The sequence below is a fragment of the Aquarana catesbeiana genome, linkage group LG12, assembly GCF_042186555.1.
Source record: "Aquarana catesbeiana isolate 2022-GZ linkage group LG12, ASM4218655v1, whole genome shotgun sequence".
NCBI lineage: Eukaryota > Metazoa > Chordata > Amphibia > Anura > Ranidae > Aquarana > Aquarana catesbeiana.
In genome coordinates this window covers 91,780,623-91,800,996 of record NC_133335.1, presented here as the reverse complement: position 1 = coordinate 91,800,996, position 20,374 = coordinate 91,780,623, and the positions used below count along the sequence as shown (strand labels likewise).

Sequence of the window (20,374 nt, the reverse complement as noted above, 5' to 3'; positions counted from 1 at the left end):
ATCCAATATGTTCCCCCAATCTGTGTGTGTTTGACCAACATGATTGAACATATAAATGTATTTTTTCCCTAATCTGTGTGTGTGCTGCATTGTTGGATATTTTAAATGGATGAGAGATGAGTGGGATCAGATTGCTGGTATGTGCTTCCATGTGTGATATGATGAGGGCACAGCTCAGGTAGGACACGTCCCTGCACGGGTTAATATGATCACAGCTGAGTGAGTGTGACAGGAACAGGGTGTGACAGCTCCCCTCCCCCTCCGGGTGACGTGTCTCCCCGCCCCGCCCACTGCCTGTCATCGGTAAAATCTGCGGGTAGTTGGAGGTAGTGAGCAGAGCCGAGAATACACAGCGGCACCGGGACCATGGTACTGATCACTGACGGTAAGTGTCCACCGGGATTACCTGTATACCGGGGCCTACCATCCCCGCCCGCCCACCCAGGGGGTGATTGTACCGGTGTAATGTATACAGTGATTCATTGTTATATAATGGATCTGACTTCATCATATCCTCTACATACATACACTGCACCCACATCAAACACCGCTCACAGCCTGTCTATATTCTGTGTGTGTGTGTATATATATAATATTGTGGATACACACACTGCCTATATACTATGTGTGTATGTATGTGTATATATATATACACACACACACACACACACACACACTGTGTGTGTGTGTCTCTCCCTCTCCTGTGTGTGTGTGTGTGTGTGTGTGTGTGTGTGTATATATATATATATATATATATATATATATATATATATAATTACACAGTATATAGTGTGTGTGTGTACACGAGATAGAGAGATATATAATTATCGTGGGCACACACTATATACTGTGTATGTAGTATGTATATACTCACAGTGTGTGTGTATGTGTGTGTGTATATATATATATATATATATATATATATATATATATATATATATACATACACACACACACACACACACACACACACACACACACACACACACACACTCTGCCTATATACTGTGTATGTATATACTCACAGTCTGCCTATATACTGTATATGTGTATGTATAGTGTGTATACACATATATATATATATATATATATATATATATATATATACATACACACACACACACACACACACACACACGTAAATGCTGGCTGGGCAGACAGCTGCAATATTGTATTGTGCCCACCGATAACCTACCCTTCTAGTGAACGGGATCAGAAGATCCCTGCTGCTGCAATTTACACCGGTCCGAATCAACCTTGGAAATCCTGCCTAAAGCTAAAACCCATTCTGGTTATTTATTTGTGTGTCCCCCGTTACACATTTTCTCCTCACTTCCTGTCTGGTGAAAGTGTCAGCAGGACAGGAAGTGGGGAAAGAGTCTTTAGGAGCTCCTGACCAGGGTTCATAGTCCTACCTCACTCTGTCAAAAAAAAAAAAACTAGGAAAAAAAAAAAAAAAAAATAGGGGCTTGGCATACCCCATAATAAAGTGTCTTTTGGCTGACTGCTGACATCCTGCTATAAAAATGTATAATATGAATGATGCTATATATTGTGAGTATATACATACACAGTATATAGTGTGTGTACACAAGATAGAGAGATATATAATTATCGTGGGCACACACTATATACTGTGTATGTAGTATGTATATACTCACAGTGTGTGGCTTTTTTTTTTTTGGCTGACTGCTGACATCCTTCTATAAAAATGTATAATATGAATGATGCTTTCATCACAATGTAGCGATCATAAATATAACTTTTATTTCATATTAGAGGATTAGTAAAACCCAGAGGAGACAAAAACAACTTGTACTTTCTTACATTTTAACCAGGTCTTTTCATGTTCCATATGTTTATGTGTATATGTGTGTGTGTGTGTGTGTGTGTGTGTGTGTGTGTGTGTGTGTGTGTGTGTGTATATGTATATATATTCACTTATTATTATTATTCACATATTATTAATCCTTTTTATATGTGAATGATATTACTGTGTATAATATTGATAATAATAGTATTTATTCTTTTATATAAACACACACAATATTCTATAAATTATTATTTATAGAATATTGTGTGTTTATAAAAAATATGTATTTACGTAAGACCCCATTCACACAGGGGCAACACGACTTGCAGGTCGCCTCAGCGAGGCGACCTGAAAACGAATGCCTGGGCGACTTGCAAAACGACTTCTGCATAGAAGTCTATGCAAGTCGCCCCCGAAGTCGTACAGGAACCTTTTTCTAAGTCAGAGCGACTTGCGTCGCTCCCCTTAGAACGGCTCCATAGTACAGAACGGGAGGCGACTTGTCAGGCGACTAGGTCGCCTGACAAGTCGTCCCTGTGTGAATGGGGTCTAAGTGTGTGTATGTTTGTATAATTTTTTTTATATATATATATATATATATATATATATATATATACACATTTTGCATCATTTTCAATTTAGATTTTACATGTTTAATACAAGCTCTTCGTGTTACATTGCCTTGATCTGTTCGGTCATTTTTGCATTAAAAAAATTGCCCTGAAATGACTGTTTTTTTATGACCACCTTAGTGGATAATCTGTGGGTGTCCTGTGGCCCTCAGATGCTGGAGAAAAGCACATTTTAGGGAAGCCCTGACTGCCTTTATCTGGCAGAAGAAGATTGCCTATCAGAAGGCGGCAGACATCACCACTAATCTAGACGGTGACTATTCCGTAGGATGTGCTGGGACATGTACCTGGTAGAGGGTTACTTACTGTGTGATTATATGAAAATTAAGAACCCGTTTTATTATGGCTATCGCTTCCTATCGCATAGGTCACCCTTCCTTTCTTTTTTTTTTTTTTTTTTTTACGAATATGTTTTCCCTATTTTTGTTCCTTGATCAGTTCTAAAAACAGGTAATTCTGAAATATTACCTATGTATTCTGTATAGACCATTTTTAACTTGATAAGATGCTTCAAACAGGATCCTTACATGGATATTGCCCCTCTAATCTTCTAGCAGAGATGAGACCATCTGACTTAGTGGCAATCGACTTGTAAGAAACATAGAAAAGTGATGTCAGAAAAAGACCAAGTAGTCCATCGAGTTAAAGTTCGATGGACTTTAAACTTTACGTGGGAGAGAATCATGAACAAAGACTTGCCAAGCATGTGTTGAAGGATTTAAAAATCTTCTGGCAGCTCTTACCTGTATGACTCAATGTCATATCCCATATAGCCCAACTATCCATCTCCTAAGTAGCCAGTAATAGATGTGATGCATCCTTCCGGTGCTTGCTTTCTAGTAACGTATGGCCTTTCTGTAAACCATAGAGGAGATTTAGGCAGCTGACAAGCTTCCAATACCTTCTACACATTCCCCCCCCATTTAGAGCCCGATGACCCTATTTAAAGTGCCTATGTGCTGCTGTTAGTCAAATTTTTACCCACAGAATAGCTTGGGTACATGAGCGTTGTTTACCTGCATTTGACGTGCATTTAAATTGCACATCAAATGTAGCCCGACAGATTTTGAATCGGCCTCAATGTTAGATTGCGGATGGTAGTTAGACTGTGTTTGACCTGCTTTGTGTTTCTCTGAATGCAGTATGACCTACTGGAGATACATCAGCATTGCAGTTCATATGTGGCATACTACGTGTACGCATGTGCTTAAGCCATGCTGTGTTTGTAAAAGCCTGTATTTGGAACGATGTCTGTGTATTCAAGCCCATAGGTGCCTACAGATTTACTGGATTCCACCTATTAACAAAATTCCCTGAGGCCTTGTTCGCACCTGAGCGATTCAACAGAAGTGCTTCAATAATTGACACTAGGGGGTCTATTTATAAAAACAATTTGCTGTGTGAAAGCTTCAGGTTTTTGCACAGCCATCAACCAGTACTCTTTGTAATCTAATATGTTTATTTCCTGTGATTGTCAGCCCCATCTAGTGGCCATGATGAGGTATTTACCTGAATGAGGTATTTCAGCAAAATACTACATTATGGCCACTAGATGGAGCTGATGGTCATAGAAAAGAAACTAGACAGATTACAGCTTCTTTGGGACACGTTCTGGCCCCTATAGTCTTTAGTGGGGGAGTCTGAAAAACATGCATTTCCTTTCTTAGTAATCAGCGTTTCATTGGCTATAAATCATTATTATTACACTCAAGCAAAAACATTTTCTACAAATGCTAAAAAAAGAGGCCTAAAAAGCAACCCAAGGTGCTTAAATACAATAAAAGTGTCGCCTTCTCCTGCCTGCGCCAGCCAAATGAGCCAGACACATAGGCAGTTTGCTGCACTGAGCTCTATATAGAATCTCTAATTCCAGATTCCACAGTAAAAAAACATTAGCAGCTCATTGAGAAAGGTTTATTGAAATATCTCCAGAACAGAAGCTAATATAAATCTAAAAAAAAAAGGTTGGCTGAAGTCCTTGGCATTCATGTAGCAGAGAGGGAAGAAGGATGTTTAGCTAACAAAAAGCTGCTGTTTCACCTTTTTCTTTTTAGCGAATGTGCCAACCTGGAAACTTGTCATCAGAGCGGGTGCTGCTCACTATTGGGAAGCAGGTTATTGCAGACTGACGTAAGGATAAGGAGCATTAACCACTTTCTGCCCAAGCCATTTCTGACACTTCTCACGTACATGTAGAAATCCTGTTTTTTATTTTTTTTTTTTTATTTTTACTAGAGATTATCTCTATCTATCTAGATAGATAGAGATAATCTCTAGTAAAAAAAAAAAAATAAAAAAAAAAACAGGATTTCTACATGTACGTGAGAAGTGTCAGAAATGGCTTGGGCAGCAAGTGGTTAATGCTCCTTATCCTTACGTCAGTCTGCAATAACCTGCTTCCCAATAGTGAGCAGCACCCGCTCTGATGACAAGTTTCCAGGTTGGCACATTCGCTAAAAAGAAAAGGTGAAACCGCAGCTTTTTGTTAGCTAAACATCCTTCTTCCCTCTCTACTACATAAATGCCAAGGACTTCAGCCAACCTTTTTTTTTTATTTATTTATTTTTTAGATTTTTATATATATAGCTCTAAACTGGTAACCTGTAAAGGCTTTTAAAGCGTTGCCTATGGAGATTTTTAGGTAAGCAATTTAAAAAGTGTGACATGTTATGCTGAGTAAATGTAAACCTAACAACATCTTTTATATTTTACAAAAAATAAAAATCGGTATTATATTGTGGAGTTTTTTTGTGCATTAAAATTCATTCTCCCCCCCCCCCCCCCAAAAAAAAAGTGCTGCACAAATATCGTGCAGCGTTAAAAAAAAAAAAATTGCAACAACTAATATTTTTTTTACCAAAGGCCCTTTGATTTCAGAGTATATATATATATATATATATATATATATATATATATATATATATATATATATATATTTTCTCTGAAATCAAAGGGCCTTTGGTAAAAAAAATATTAGTTGTTGCAATTTTTTTTTTTAACGCTGCACGATATTTGTGCAGCACTTTTTTTTGGGGGGGGGGGGAATGAATTTTAATGCACAAAAAAACTCCACAATATAATACCGATTTTTATTTTTTGTAAAATATAAAAGATGTTGTTAGGTTTACATTTACTCAGCATAACATGTCACACTTTTTAAATTGCTTACCTAAAAATCTCCATAGGCAACGCTTTAAAAGCCTTTACAGGTTACCAGTTTAGAGCTACCCAGGAGGGAGGAGACCACCGTCTGCCACATGTATGTGATCTGGTGACCATATAGTTGCTCCGATCACTTTTACATTATAGATCTGGTAGAACCACTGTAATGTCCTGCCATCTCTTGTACCCGTTAGCCTCACAATAATCTTCAGAGAAAGCATTCACCTACAATGTAGAAAAACCTACATTTGGCACCATGTTAGTGAGCACCGAAGTGACCGAACGCTCCAGCTCATACTTGGCATATTCGAATAGTCATTTTGGTATTTGGTAACAGCTGATAGAACCTTTGCTAAATGAGTCTTTCAAGCACATTTGGTTAGCATGCTTTGTGTAACATACAACTCAAAGCTACATACTAACACTAGTTTAACTTTCAGCTTCTTCTAGTGGTTTTGGGGTGTTTTTTCTTGCAACTTTTTGGGCATTTTTCTTGTAGCCAATGGCAAGCTAGTTACAGATGCAAGAAATCAAACAAAAAACATGGTTACTCATCTATTCAGATGCTCCCATTGAAGCCTTTAGGGACCAAAAACGCACAGCTATACCCCAAAGAAGCTAATGTGTGTGGTGGTGTTTTTGTTTTTTTTTTGAGCTTTAATGAAGCTCAAGTGCAAAATGGACCTAATTACAGGATATACAGATTTTTTTTTTGCAGACTGCTTGCTATGTAAAAAAAAAAAAAAGAAAAGCCATCCCATAACCCTTATGAGTAATGTGCAGCTATGTCATACCTGATGCATGCAATCGGATGGAAAAGCCTATACACGTGTTTGTTTGTTTTCTTTATAGCTGTGTTTATTTTTGTGTCAACAATAATAGACTAGACTTGAAAACAGAGAAAAATATTATTTTTATTATTATTATTATTAGTTTAGTTTTCTGTTTTAATGTGCAATTCAATAAAAACGATAAAATAGCCATGACTTTAATCAATTTAGACTCAGATTTGATCAATCTGCATCGATCGGCCAGGACGGAATATTATCAACCTCACTTTGTTCCTGAATAGGATCCTATTTTGATCAGAGTAGGAGATTACATGATGGAGACAGATGTGATTGATAATTTTATGATAAATCCACTTTCCTGTGTTTGGCATATCCATCAAATGCGCTGTCAAGTATAGAACGATTATTTCTATTAGAAAAGATCATAAAAGAAATTGATCATTTATTGAATCGTATATGGTCAGCATAAAGTCAAACCTAAAGCAGTTTAGGTCTAGTTTTAACAAATAGTGAACATTATGAAAGGGGGGAGGAGGGTAGATGTCCATGACCTTACTAGTAATAAATCTTGGAGCATTGCGGTTCTCTGTCACATGATCTAAGCACAGCTATAGGATCACATGGCCTCTGGCACTTCTCTTTTATGAGCACTGTTGTCAGCAAAGTCTTCATTCACTTTAACTAAAGATTCTAGTGACAACATCCAAGTGTATGCGTGTCAGCTGTAAGTCCTGAGACCTATAGTGGGGAGCTGCATTATAATGCATGACAACTATTTTATACATATTACGGTCTCCCTTCCTAAGGCCTCCCTTTTAAAGTGGAACTAAATTTTAAGTTTAGGTCCATTTTACAGGGGTTGTAAAGGCAGGACGGTGTTTTTTTGTTTTTTGTTTTTTTTTAATCTTAATTCATTCTATGCATTACGATTAAAAAGCCTTCTGTGTGCAGCAGCCCCCTAATACTTTCCTGAACCCCCTCTCTATCTAGCGATGTCTGGGTCTCTCCCTCCTGATTTGGCTGAGACACAGCAGTGGCACCAATGGCTCCCGCTGCTGTCCATCAAAGTCAGTTAGCCAATAAGGAAAGAAGGGGAGAGCCGAACCGGGGCTCTGTGTCTGAAGGGCTACACGAAGATCCTGCTCAGGTGTCCCCATAGCAAGCTGCTTGCTGTGGGGGCACTTGGCAGGAGGGTGGGGCCAGGAGCTCTTCCCAAGAAGAGGAGGATCTGGGCTGCTCTGTGCAAAACCACTACACAGAGCAGGTAAGTATAACCTGTTTGTTATTTTTATATAAAAAAAAAACTAGACTTTACAATCTCTTTTTAAGAGTTGCCAAATAGCTCATTTTTAATTTTGCATAAATATGTCTATCATACAAGAAACATTAGTCATGGTGCGCCAAAGCTGTATTATCCCCACAGTTTACCAGGACCTGTGCCACGTTACCAGAATAGGACCTCCGATGTTCTGCTGAGTATCCATGAACCGTCCATGGCACTCCATCAGGCAGGGCATATGAGAAAAAAGGGACCATTCCGATCACCAGACAGATCATCGTTCTTGGGGAGCCATCTGCCTAAAATTTCCAGATGCTGCAAAATGCACCATTTATCACTTTCCAAATTTTGCCATTCTACAGACAATGAAATGTGGATAAAATATTAGAATCTGTGCCATTCCTCCAACCGGGAAGAGGTGGTGGAATTTTTTGCTTCAGAATAACTATGCTTTGCTCATGCAGGGAAAGTGACAAGCTCAGCAGATATCGCCCCCTGCTGCTTGTGCATATCTTTCAGCTCCATTCACCCATCTGAGTACAGTAGTAAAGGGCCACATACAATAAGTTCCACGTTAACCTGGTCAGAGGAAGTCTTATTAAAGCTAACTTAGTACAATATGTGCTGTGCCATTAGGCCACGTGGTAATTAATGTTACATCACTCCAATATCTGCTGTGTAATTACACCTCATGTTAATTAATGCTCCACTACTCAATATCCGCTGTCCATTGGGCTTCCGACATTCCTTTCTGAAATGACAGTTTTTTGAGTTGATTCACAGCTAAGGAAGGTGTAATAGTTCTCTGGCTGTTACTTTCTAAATCCCAAAGTGTGCAGATAAGGACACTTAAAGGAGAACCAAGGGCTGGTCCACCTGTGCATTCCCATGCCATCTGGTTTTGCAGCCTGCAAAACGCACTGAAATATGGAAAGTAGGGCAATCCCTACTTTCTCAGAACGCACTGCATGAAACCACATGGTACTGAGGTACCATGCGATTTGGTGCCTGCAAACACAGTGCAAGTTTCATATGCATTGCCATTAACAATTCATTGGGACCTGCATGCAGATTGCAAAGGCAATGCATTCACCTGTGGTGCAGGAAGCTTTGTGAAACCAGCCCTAAAGGCAAAACTGTTTTTTTTTTTGCAATTTGAATTGAGTAAGAGAGGGTTACAACCCCTGTCAGTTTTATTTTTTCCATCCCACTGGGGAGATTTACCTTTACTTCCTGTCCCTTTAGCATATGGTAGGGCTAAACCATTTGTAACTGGCAGCTGCACTTCCTGTGCAGCCATTGAGTGGGGATTTGTGGAACAGAAGACCCCACAGGGGAGGGGCTGTAAGTAGTCTTCAGAGAAGGTGACAACGCTGCTGTCATTTTAACAGCTGTGCTGCACCGTTGTCAGCCCTCTACAGGAAATTAAGTGGATTTGAAACAACTGGTAAAAAACTAAAGAAGTTAAAGGGAAACCACTATAAATAATATGCACAAGAAGTAATGCATATTGTATAAATTGCCTTGACCCAAATGTCAGAAGTACAGCCAGGCAACCTGCAATTTCAGAAAGAGAAGTTCAGCAATTGCCATCAGTCATGATAGGATTTTTTTAACAATACCTGGGTAGTTTGAGCTAGGAAACCTATTCCAAGTTAATATTAGACTAAAAACGGATTGTCCAGCTTGTGACTTCTTATACAACCATTTGCTGTTCACTAGAAGAGGACATAAAAAAGAAATTAACAATTTGTTCTGTTTTGCAGTCTAAGCTACTTAAACAGTTCTGTTCCAGTCTTTCATTTTTATGACCTGATTGTTCTTAATTAATCTCTGTTTCTAAACTGCTGAGCAGGGATTTTTTTTTTCTTGGCTCATATACGATGACCTCAGCAGAGTGCTGACGGAGTCCTGATGGAAACTCACCAGTTAACTCCTAAAGATTTCTCTCCTCCGCCCTGCGCTGCAAGCATATCCCAACAGGTTTTGGGAGTTTGAAACAGGATGAGATCTGTCTATTTGTTCCAGCCTGTTCACACCTCAATGTTCTTTACATTCCAACTTGGTGGAACAATTTGAGCACGTGCAGAATGTTCACAGGCACAAAAAGAAACAATAATATATAAAAAATAAAGATGTAGCACAAGAATAAAAAAATCTAAAAAGAAATATAGAAAAAAATAAAATAGAAATATAACAAAAGAATAAAAAAATTAAAAAAAATTGAATGGGGGGGAAAAAATATATAGAGACATAACGGCTTGTGCAAAAAGAAAAATGTAGCATAAGAAGTAAAAAAAAAAAAAAAAAAAAAAAAAAAAAAAAAGTGGATAGCTAGTAATGGCAATAAAATCCTTTTTGTGTTACCATTCTGTGTATTAAGGAGTAATGCGCTTTCAGTATAAATTATATTTGTTCATAAAGAGGTACTGCAGTCTGCTCACAAAATTTGTAATAAAAACATCATTGCCATTCTGAAGCTTCCCTCCAACCACTTTGCATATTTTATATATATACTGTGATTCTGTACTTGCCAAATTTTGCTGCAGAAATCTCCCTCCACTGAGTCTGGCTGCAGCCATTTTAACTGTGGACAGCTGAAGATGCTATCTGTTCACTTCCTGGATTTACACAGATGCACAGGAGCCAGCTCTGCAGCTTTTGTTGGCCCTCTTATGACTCATGCCCCCCCCTCCTCACAAACTCTCACAAGTGCATGATGTCATAAGCCTAAGCTTTTTACTAGACCACAAATAGGAAGTGGGCTGTATAAGGTAATATACTGGCAGAAAAAAAAAATTTACTATTCAAAGTTAAAACAACAAGGGCAGAAGGTTTAATAGATGGAATGTTGAAAAAATGACTGCAGGTCCACTTGGGGTGCATTCAAACTTGCAAATGTGCTGCAGTCCGATCACAGTGGGGAGTCCTGCTATAATATTAGCTGCAAGAGGCAACCCCATTGAAAGCAATGGGAGGCTGACGGCTCCCCCAGCTAGACACGTCCACTCCCATATAATCACTCAGACTGCCTGCATCCAGGGCCGATCACCCTCATGTGAATGCTGCATGAGCGATTACAATGGGGCTGCCTCTCACAGCTAACCGTGTGTACCAACGCAGGGGTTTTCGCATGTGATGTGTCTGTGGGTACATTCACAAGTATGGATGCACCCTTAGCCTGCATTCATAGCTGAGCACTTTGTAGCTCAAAATTGCATTCCCCAGCATATTTTAGCCTACCCATAGACTTTGACAGGCTGCCAGTATTGTGGCTGGACGCTGTGCGTGTCTCCTGGGCACACAAAAATGCCTTAATTGGGCGCTCAGGGGCTAGACGCCTAATGTGCATGTTGCTTAATAGTTGTTTACACTTCCCAGATAACTTCTCCTGCATTTTAGAAAAGCTAAATGCAGCAGTGCTGATGTGAATGAGGCATTAAAGTGATCAAAGTTTTCTTGAGATCTGACACTTCTGGGAGTGTCAAATCCCTCGGTGGTTGCCACCTATGTCCCTGGAGTGTGTGCTCTAGAGCTGAAACAACTAATCGATTAATCGACAACTAATCGATTATGTAATTAATCGATTACTATTTTCATAATCGATTAATCGGCCAGTAACATAATGGGGTTAAAAAAGCTAAAATTAGCCCTATATAGTACAAAAAGAGCAAATAATCTCTACTGTAAATATTACTTTCACTGTTGCACAGTAAAAAAAACAATTTTTTTTTTATTTTTAACTCCATTATGTTACTAAATGTCTTAGGCCTGGTTCCCACCTATGTGTTTTTTGGTGCTTTTTGCAGAAATGCACTACAGTTCATGTAACGTTCACATCTATGCTTTTTTCAGCTGCTGTGTATTTGGAAAGGGTCAAGGACCTTTTTCAATGCAAAACGGTGCTTTTTTGGTTTAATATACTTCAATGGAGAAGCTGCAGAAAAGCATGTAATATTACAGTTCTGTTTGAAAATCTGCAAAACAGTCTAGAATTTTTTTTTCTTTAAATAAAAAAAATTGATCTGAGTCCAGATTCAACCTCTAATAGTATATAGAGTATATCTCTTCTGTCTGTCATTCTCAGAGAGGAATAAAGATTTTACTCCCTAACCGTATAGTTGGTTATTTATATTTACCCCTGCGTATAAAGATATTTAGGAATAAATTGCCTTTTTTTAAATGTTGCATATTAACTAAATTATACACCACACATTTTTTTAGGGTTATTAACCGATTAATCGAAACAATAATCGGCCAACTAATCGATTATGAAAATAATCGTTGCAGCCCTAGTGTGCTCAATGTACAATCACAGGGCTGAACTTTGTAAGTATAGGCTGAGCCAAACATTACTGCTAATTTATCCTGAGGTACCATTGTCATTATAAACAAAGGCATGATGCCAGTCCTTATTATTGTTAACAGTGAGATCTGCTGTCTGCAGGATGTACTGGAAATTTTACAGGTTTAGGCACAAGCATAACACTGGTCCATCCTGCAGCTGCATGCTTTATCTTCCACTGTCAGCTGCAAGAGACGATCTTTGCTGTATGCTTTGGGAACATGCAAATGTAACTACAGACAGAATTCTGGCCCTTTCTGCTGCTGTCAGCTCTTTCTTTCACCGTCATTGGTAAGAGCCTCTTTATATTCTGTGAATACGCCATAAAGGCACATACAGCTGCTGACCATGAAAATAGAAAACTGGCAGCAGTAGTAAGGGACATCCTTGTGTCTGTGTTTTAAATACATTAGCAATACACCTGATGAATGTGGCACCACACACATATACAACAAAGCTACACTGGCTTGCCGACTCGGTTGGGGCCACTGCTGTCATAGCCAAGATTGTGGTGCCCAGCATCGGTCTGAAGCCTACTTGCTGTGTTCCAGAAGAGACAACTTTGCAGGCATATTGCTTGAAATAGATTTACATATTATGCTAGATGCACATACTTTATTATTATTATTATATATATATATTTTTTTTTTTTCTGAAGGAGATGGGTACAGGGTCTGTTTAAAAAAAATGAAATGGCTAGCCTGTATAGACAACCCTGAACACCCTCAACAGCTGATTGTTTTTCATTATTTTGGCGTACTTAGAAACAACAGTTAGAAACATCAGGACAATTAAAAAAAAGAAAAAAAAAAAAAAAACCTTTTTTGGTTTTGCTTGAATTTTAGTAATGAATTTGAGCTGATCATGATGTTTGGTAATGGAAAGAGGATGATACCCTTGGAAAATAATGATGGTGTTGATTACGATGGGACTGCACTGATTTTTCAACTATCCAGTCAAGCGTTTGCTGCAAGAAGTTGTGCATGGACTCCATAGACCACTAAAACTGGTGGGTTATGTCCTGAGTAGCTTTTGGCCCCATTCAAATAGGAACCTATATTGATCTTGTTGGAGAAGATGCCAGCTTCCTTGTATGATGACCTTCTTTTATCTCAGTGGTAAACTGAGCAATCAGGCACATACAGCAGAGTTATTGATCAACCCTTTTGGAACATGAACACTCCTGTAATATTGGATTCCAAAAGTCCACTGCAATTTTGCATTTGTTTGGCAGCTTTGTTCATCAAACTGAGGCCATCCTACATATGTTAAAGTGCAACTTGTTCTTTTAGTTTGAATAGTTTGGGGAAGGTTTAGAACCTATGTCAGGTTCTTATGTCTGTATGTGCCCTACCTGAGGAATTTTCTTTTTCTATATTCCTGATAGTTCTAATCTCTGGGCTTGAAAGTGATGGGAACATAAAGGCTTTTAAATTGTTAAGCTATGTAAGTTTGGACAGCTGCTCCAAGTGTGCTTAGTTTCCATACGTCTCCATGAGTAGCTTACCCCTAGAGATGAGCTTGAGCGTGCTCCGAACTATCAAATCATGTTTGTTTTTGTTTTTCAAATCCACCCAGTTGCAGGTGGGGTCATTCATTGCTCTGTAGCACACAGAAACAAAGGGGTGATATGCTGATGATGTCTTACCTTATGTGGATATAAGTGATGTAGCACCCTGATGTTTAGGCAGGGTTTCTAATAAATTTATTTGCCAAGTGATAGTTGCCTTGGCCAATTGTTAGGTCAATTGATTTCACCCTAATTCTGGAATCGCCGCACTTCTCTCTTCTATCACTAGATGGCCGGGTATCTGGTGATGTTAGATAAGACAAGGGTATTGCAAGAACAGATTATGAATAAATGGGGTGTCTCAGCCAATAGGCAGGGTATTTTTTGGGTCCCTTAGCTGGGAGAACCTATTTGGGTGGAGTCAGGTGATCAGGGTTCTGTGCCACCTGGATGGCTGTCTGGGTGGACCTGTGTTGTGTTGCCCCGGGCTGCTAGGCCAGAAACCTAAGGCCTATCCCGGGGACATCTGGCTGCTAGGCCTATCCAGAAGTAGTGCAGGGTTGGGACTGCGGTCTTGTAGTCCAACCAGAAGTAATGGTCCCGCTGCCCGGGGAACCAGTTGTGTTCGGAGGTAGAGGGGAAGCTGTCGCCATCCAGGGACCATCCACCTCATTACCGGAGACCACTGTGAGCAAAGCTGGGGCCAGTACCAGAGCAGACTTCTCGCCAACCGGGGATGGTGAAGAAGTGGGAAAGCATCAGCAAGTGCCAAGTCAAGGACCCAGCGGGACAGCAGAGGTGATGCTTGTGGAGTGCCAAGCCAGGGACCTAACGTGTCAGCAGGGGTGAAGCTTGAGGGGTATCTGTGAGTTCCAAACCAGGGACCGAGCAGTGAAGTGGGGGTGACGCTTGAGGAAGGTGCTGAGTGCTAGATTCGAAGAGCTCAGGGGATTCAGTGGCAGTGGATCAGTAAGTCTACTGAAAGACTGGGAGCTCAGCGGAGTGAAGTTCTACAATAGGAGATTGTAGAGGAAGTGAAAGAGTTCATTGCAACCTTTGGTAGAAACTTTCACAAGACTGTTACCATAGACAGCGGTCCTACTCATGCAGATGTGGTGTCTGGCTGGATACCTTTTCCTGCATGGCTGTCTGGCTATAGAAGTCTCGGAGTCTGCCAATTAACATTGCATCTACTTAAGGGTATCCAGGCCCCAACCCTCTCTTCCCCCAGTTCTGTTTTGAGACAATAAATCTTTTTGCATTCAAGAAGTGTCTGGCACCCATCAATCCACCTTGCATTACACCCACCATGCCTTGTAACCCACTATACACAGAAGGATGTTGGCTGTCCCTGACTGGAGGTCACCATTGGGCCGAGAGAGGCTCGGGACTTTGCTACACCATCTCAAATCAATGTCATTGCTATATATGAGCATGTATCCATATAAAGGTACTTACAGCGTCAGCATCCTATTCCTTTTGTTTATGTATGCTGTGGGGTAAGGAATGACGTGGTCCACAGTTGATTGGTTTAAAAAAAAAAAATGCTTTGATAGTTCAGATACTGATGAGTTTGGAGGATGCCAAAGCTCATCTCTACTCATCATAGTAAAGAATAAGCTGGGCCTTGTCTCAGGCGTGAGTCTAGCTTTTGTGTCCTTGTTGCTGAACTTCCGTCACAATAACTGGATAACCTTGCAGGCAGCTGCTAAATTAAAGTTAGTGCAGTTGAAAGTGGTGGTCTTGAATAGATTTGGGGCATTCTATGCAAGATGGAGCCATCCTGGGGGAGGGCTTGCGTGGGAGGGAGCCATCCTGGAGGGGATACTGCTGTACAAGAGGGACTAACTTTATTTCCAAACTATAGGAAAGGTTTTGAGGCACAGGCATGTATGAAGGGCAATTTATTAGGTTTTGAGGCACAGGCATGTATGAGTGGGGCAGTGTCATCTGGCGTGTGTGTGTGTCCTTTTTTTTTTTTTTTTTTTTTTTTTTTTTTTGTACTACTGTCCCATCTGTGCCCAATGTTAGGGTCACACTCATCTTGGCTAATATTTTATTTTTGGGAAAGATGACGAACCTACGGCAAAGCTATTGCAAAATCTTTTTCGTTTTAGTGACCTACTAAAAAAGGGAAGTGTTAGAAAAACATGCAAATTATGACCCATATTCAAGTTAGGATAACTTTTTTTCTTTGCCTAACCTAACACCTTCCTTTTTTTGAGTTTGGTTACCTATTTGTAATAACCTTGATTTAGGCGTGTGTGTGTGTGTGTGTGTGTGGGTTTTTTTTTTTTTTTTTTTTTTTTTTTTTTTCTATGAGTTATAATTCACAAAAAATGGATACTAGTACAGTTTTAAATATTTTTCCCACAATGATAGATATACATATACATACACTTTGTTTATATTGAAACTATATATCTAGCAGTATGATGATCAAAATAAACAAATATCTAGTGGTTATCAAAGCTTGACTGATATATTAAATATGAAGCAGTAAATGTACTTTTGTTTAAGTGGCTTCTGGCTTTTGTTTATTTATAAAAATTAGTAAGAAAATGAGATTGTAAGTTCCGCTGGGAATAGATGTCAATATGTCATCATTGTAATAGATTTCCGCTCTTGTCCAGAAGATATTAGATTGGTTAACCTAATACCCGACCAGATTAGATTAGGTCAGTTGATTTAACATAGTCACATCCAGGCAATTATTTAGGTAGTTCCCCCCTGTCTGCCCCTATCTCACTAATGGACAAAGCAGGGACCAGGGGCGGATTGATAACTCATGGGGCCCCCGGGCAATCAGAGATTATGGGGCCACACAGTATACACACACACAATATACAATCACACAGTATACACATACATGTACACACAGTATACACAGGCAGATGTAAAAAAAACACAGATTTATACATACTGTCCTTGGTTTTACTGAGGCTGGCAACCCTGATGGGGCCCCCTAGTGGCCCAGGGCCCTCGGGCAGTGCCCGAGTGGCTCAATGGTCAGTCCACCCCTGGCAGGGACTATAGAAAGGAATCATAGAATCACTTTACACAGAAATGTTAGTAGTGGGTTTTTTGTTTTTGTTTTTTTTTTTCCTACTGAATGAATGTACCCCCCTTCCTTCCTCATTTTATATCTGGTTTTGTAAATAAAATTAGATTGGGAATCCTGCTTTCCCTTTGACCCAGGCTCACATTCCTGGGTATCCATAGTGAAAATAGTCATCCTCCAATCTCCCATTCTCACGACAAACTGCTGAGGCTTCTAGTTCTGGTCCCTACTAAAAAAAAATCCTATAGCTAAGCTTTTGTTTGTCACTGTATTGCTTGAGCAATCTAGGCCACGCTGTTATGTAAAATCCTTGGATTGCTGGTAACTTGGTGTTCTAAACACCGCATAATACAGAGCCTCGGATTCAGCAGGCTGAAGATTTCTAATGCTACTCATTAAAGGCTTTCCGCTGCCTAATTATGCATACCCTTCATTCACAAATTATTTATGCCTCTGCTTGTACATCAAGTACAATTCTTGTGGAAGGCTGTAAATCTGAGGTTTCACAGCAAAGAATGAATTGCAAAAATCTGAGTTTCCATCAAAAAGCACCACAGGGCCGTTTTCATCTGGCTGTAAGGATCATAGGCCATGTGTATTGAAGTGAACATGTACTGTATATGCACAAGGCATAACACAGGTTTGCTAAGATGCATATAGCAGAAAGAGAGCTAAAAATTGGGCTTATTCCTAAACTGGCCATACATGGTTTGAATATCATCCAGTTCCTATTCAGTCGGCCAAAATTTAAGTCCTGGGTGGCCCTGTCGGCACCTTCTGGGTCCACAAGTCAATTAAAAAATCAAAAGTGTTAAGTGGAAGCTTCACAGCTGAACAGTGACTCCATAATGTTGAAGGCAGCCATGGATGCTGTGGCTGTTGAAATACAGTAGCCAGCAGGGGTAATTCCTCCATCTAAGTTGTCTAACATGGATGGGGGGGGGCGGGGGATTTTTCTAGTTTTGCACATGGTGCTGAATGGGAAAGAAGATCCAATAGGATAGGTCTAGCTTTACATTATACCATGCAAACCTTTCACCCTGACAACTCCTTGGTGGTGGTAGGGGAAGGATATTTTTTCTTATTTCATGTTCTAACACCCATTCAATTGACAGGAAGTAAAGAGAACTTGCCCATTTGGAGACACCGATTAAACAAATCATTAAAGCATCACATTCAAAGTAAGTGGTGAATAAGCAATAGCCACAGTTGTACGCTCAAGCCATCAAATGGCTGGTGTCATAACTGATCACACGTGCAGCTCCATGGCCACTGTAGATCAGACAGAGGCTAAGATGGCAGCTTCCTTGTATGTAAACGATAAGAGGGTTTAGTTCCGCTTTAAGAGAGGTTTTAACCCTTTCACACTCTATGCGTAGAAAACATAACTTCCGCATATGCGCATGGGAGTTAATTCATCCTGGCACCCAACCCATGCTAGGACTATACAAAAAGGTGTGTTTTTATTTGCAACTCGGTGAACAATGTAAAGAAGATTGCAGGGAGGAAAGTTAGAATGATTTATGGGAGAACTGACATGGTGCAAAAAAAAAAAAAAAAAAAAAAAAAACAAACAACAAAAAAACCTAAAGTCCGACTATGACAAATTGCAAATCGATTTTGCATGTTGCATAGTGTGCCCTGCCCAGAGGTTTGTACTTGCATATAATGTTGTTTTTCTATTTAAATTGCTTAACTTTTAATATATTATAATGATAAATGAGCACATTTTTAAATCCAAACCTTTTATGCAATAGGGTCAAAAGTTTTCTGTAGTTTGTAAATATCACAGAAACCTATTATATTATACATTTTTTTTTTTTTTTTTTTTTTTTTTCTTTTCTTTTCTTCATTTGTCTGGTCTCTCTTTAGCAGGATGGCGTGAGAGTAAATTTCAGAAATGGTGATGATATCAGATTTTTTTTTTTTTTTTTTTCCGCAGAAACTGCTAGCTTTGACTTCCCCATTTTGACAGCTTTGCATCATTTTCACTTTAAGTGTATCTATAGACAGAACTAAACCAACATGCAAAATTCCATACTAGTAATGACTAAAAAGAAAACCAAAGCTCTTAGCATAATCTTTATGTAGAGTGGTAAACACAGTAGGGGCAGCTATTTAAACTGAAATTTTCTTTTCTTTTTTTGGGTAGAATTAGAATGCCTGTCAGGTTTTACTGCAGTCAGAGGAACCGATGGAGAGATTCCTTAGTGTTTAAACTCAACTGATAAAAATATAAATCTATGGAGTCACATTTACTGTTCTGCTATGCTGTTTCCTTTGTTTCTTATTACCATGGAGCCATTGTAATACGCACGCTTTCCCCATTGGCTACATACTGATGTGCAACTATATTGTACACCGACATGCGCAGGTGCCTCAGAGCGGCATCTGCTCAACCCACATGAACTTGATTCATGGCTGGATCATCCCCAACCCCCCCCCCCCCCCCCCCCCTTTGCCTCTGCAAAGCTATATGGACAAATTGATTTTTCTTTTTTTTTTTTGTTTTTAACAAAAATTCTATACTATGTATATAGTCATCTTTCTAGACCTTTGCGTACTGTGCCATGGACCTCCAGGTCCAGAGCTATGGCACAACCTCTAATGTGGCCTAGTCTCTAAGGACTCATTTAGTGAGTAAGGCTCCTTTCACACATACGGATCGTTCAGGTCCGCCTGTCAGTTTTTCAGGCAGACCTGAACGGACGCTCCATTAACCTCCTATGAAGCGATGGATGTCAGCGGTGACATGTCTGCTGACATCTGATCCGCTAAATGCAGAAGAATGGAAACCCTATTTTCCATCCGTCTGGCGGATCGGATGAAAAATAGACAAGCAGTCCGTTTTTAACCGATTTCCCCCATAGAGGAGAGCGGTGCTCTGACAGGTCCATCCCTGCACAGTGAGCAGAGACGGACCTGTAATCCGCCGGCTAGGCGGGGATCAACGGTGCGAGCCCTGCTGAGCAAGCGGAGTCCGTCAAAATGGACAGCCCCATGTGAAAGGGGCCTAGGCAAAATAGGGTTTCCATCCATTTGCATTTAGCAGGTCGGAGTGGAGTGGATCAGATGTCAGTGGACATGTCACCGCTGACATCTGTTGCTCCATAGAACTGTATGGAGCGTCTGTTCAGGTCTGCCTAGAAACTGACAGGCGGACCTGAATGGCCCACATGTGTGAAAGGGGCCTAAGGCTGGTTGGGCTGAAGCTATTTGAGGTAATTCACAGCTGATAATCTTGGACGCCATTTTGATATTCATGCCACCACCATCTTACATTAGTAACGGTTAAGCCTGAGCACTGATATTCACTAGGTGAAGTGTTGCGCAGGCGTTTCCACTATTCCAGTTAAAGGAAGCATCTTGCTGCTGCTTATGAAACGTTTTGTGGATCAACCATCGTTGGTCTTGTTCTACTGCCTGCCTTCAGTGACCCTCTTCGGTATCTGCTTGGGTTTGTAAGTATGCAAGGCCTTGCCTCACTTTGGACCTAGTTGTTTTTCAACTATGAGGTGCACCATCTTTTAATAGACACACACAGGGCAGTCCCACTGAAAAGCATGGCTGCAACCCCTACTCTTCCATTGTTTCTACTGAAGATTTCTCAATATCCTAGACAGATCCAACATCTATAACCTAAATTCTGGGACTCCTATCACTATAGGTTCCTCCTCATTGGTGTCTTCTAAAGCTCTGCAGTGTGAGGCTGAGTCCTCCCATGTATCCACAAGATTCTTAATATCCACTTCTGTTTTTTCACAATCTGTGCACAATTATT

General features: G+C 40.0%; 1 protein-coding gene across 1 annotated transcript in view; it reads left to right on the top strand.

Moving 5' to 3' along the window:
• The first annotated feature begins 235 nt into the window (after positions 1-235).
• The window catches only part of LOC141114498 (cytohesin-1), a 63,402-nt gene continuing 43,263 nt past the window's right edge, over positions 236-20,374 (top strand). The window contains exon 1 of the mRNA XM_073608210.1: positions 236-385. Coding sequence (XP_073464311.1) covers positions 367-385 — 19 coding nt within the window. The 5' untranslated portion in view covers positions 236-366. The remainder of the gene's footprint in view (positions 386-20,374) is intronic.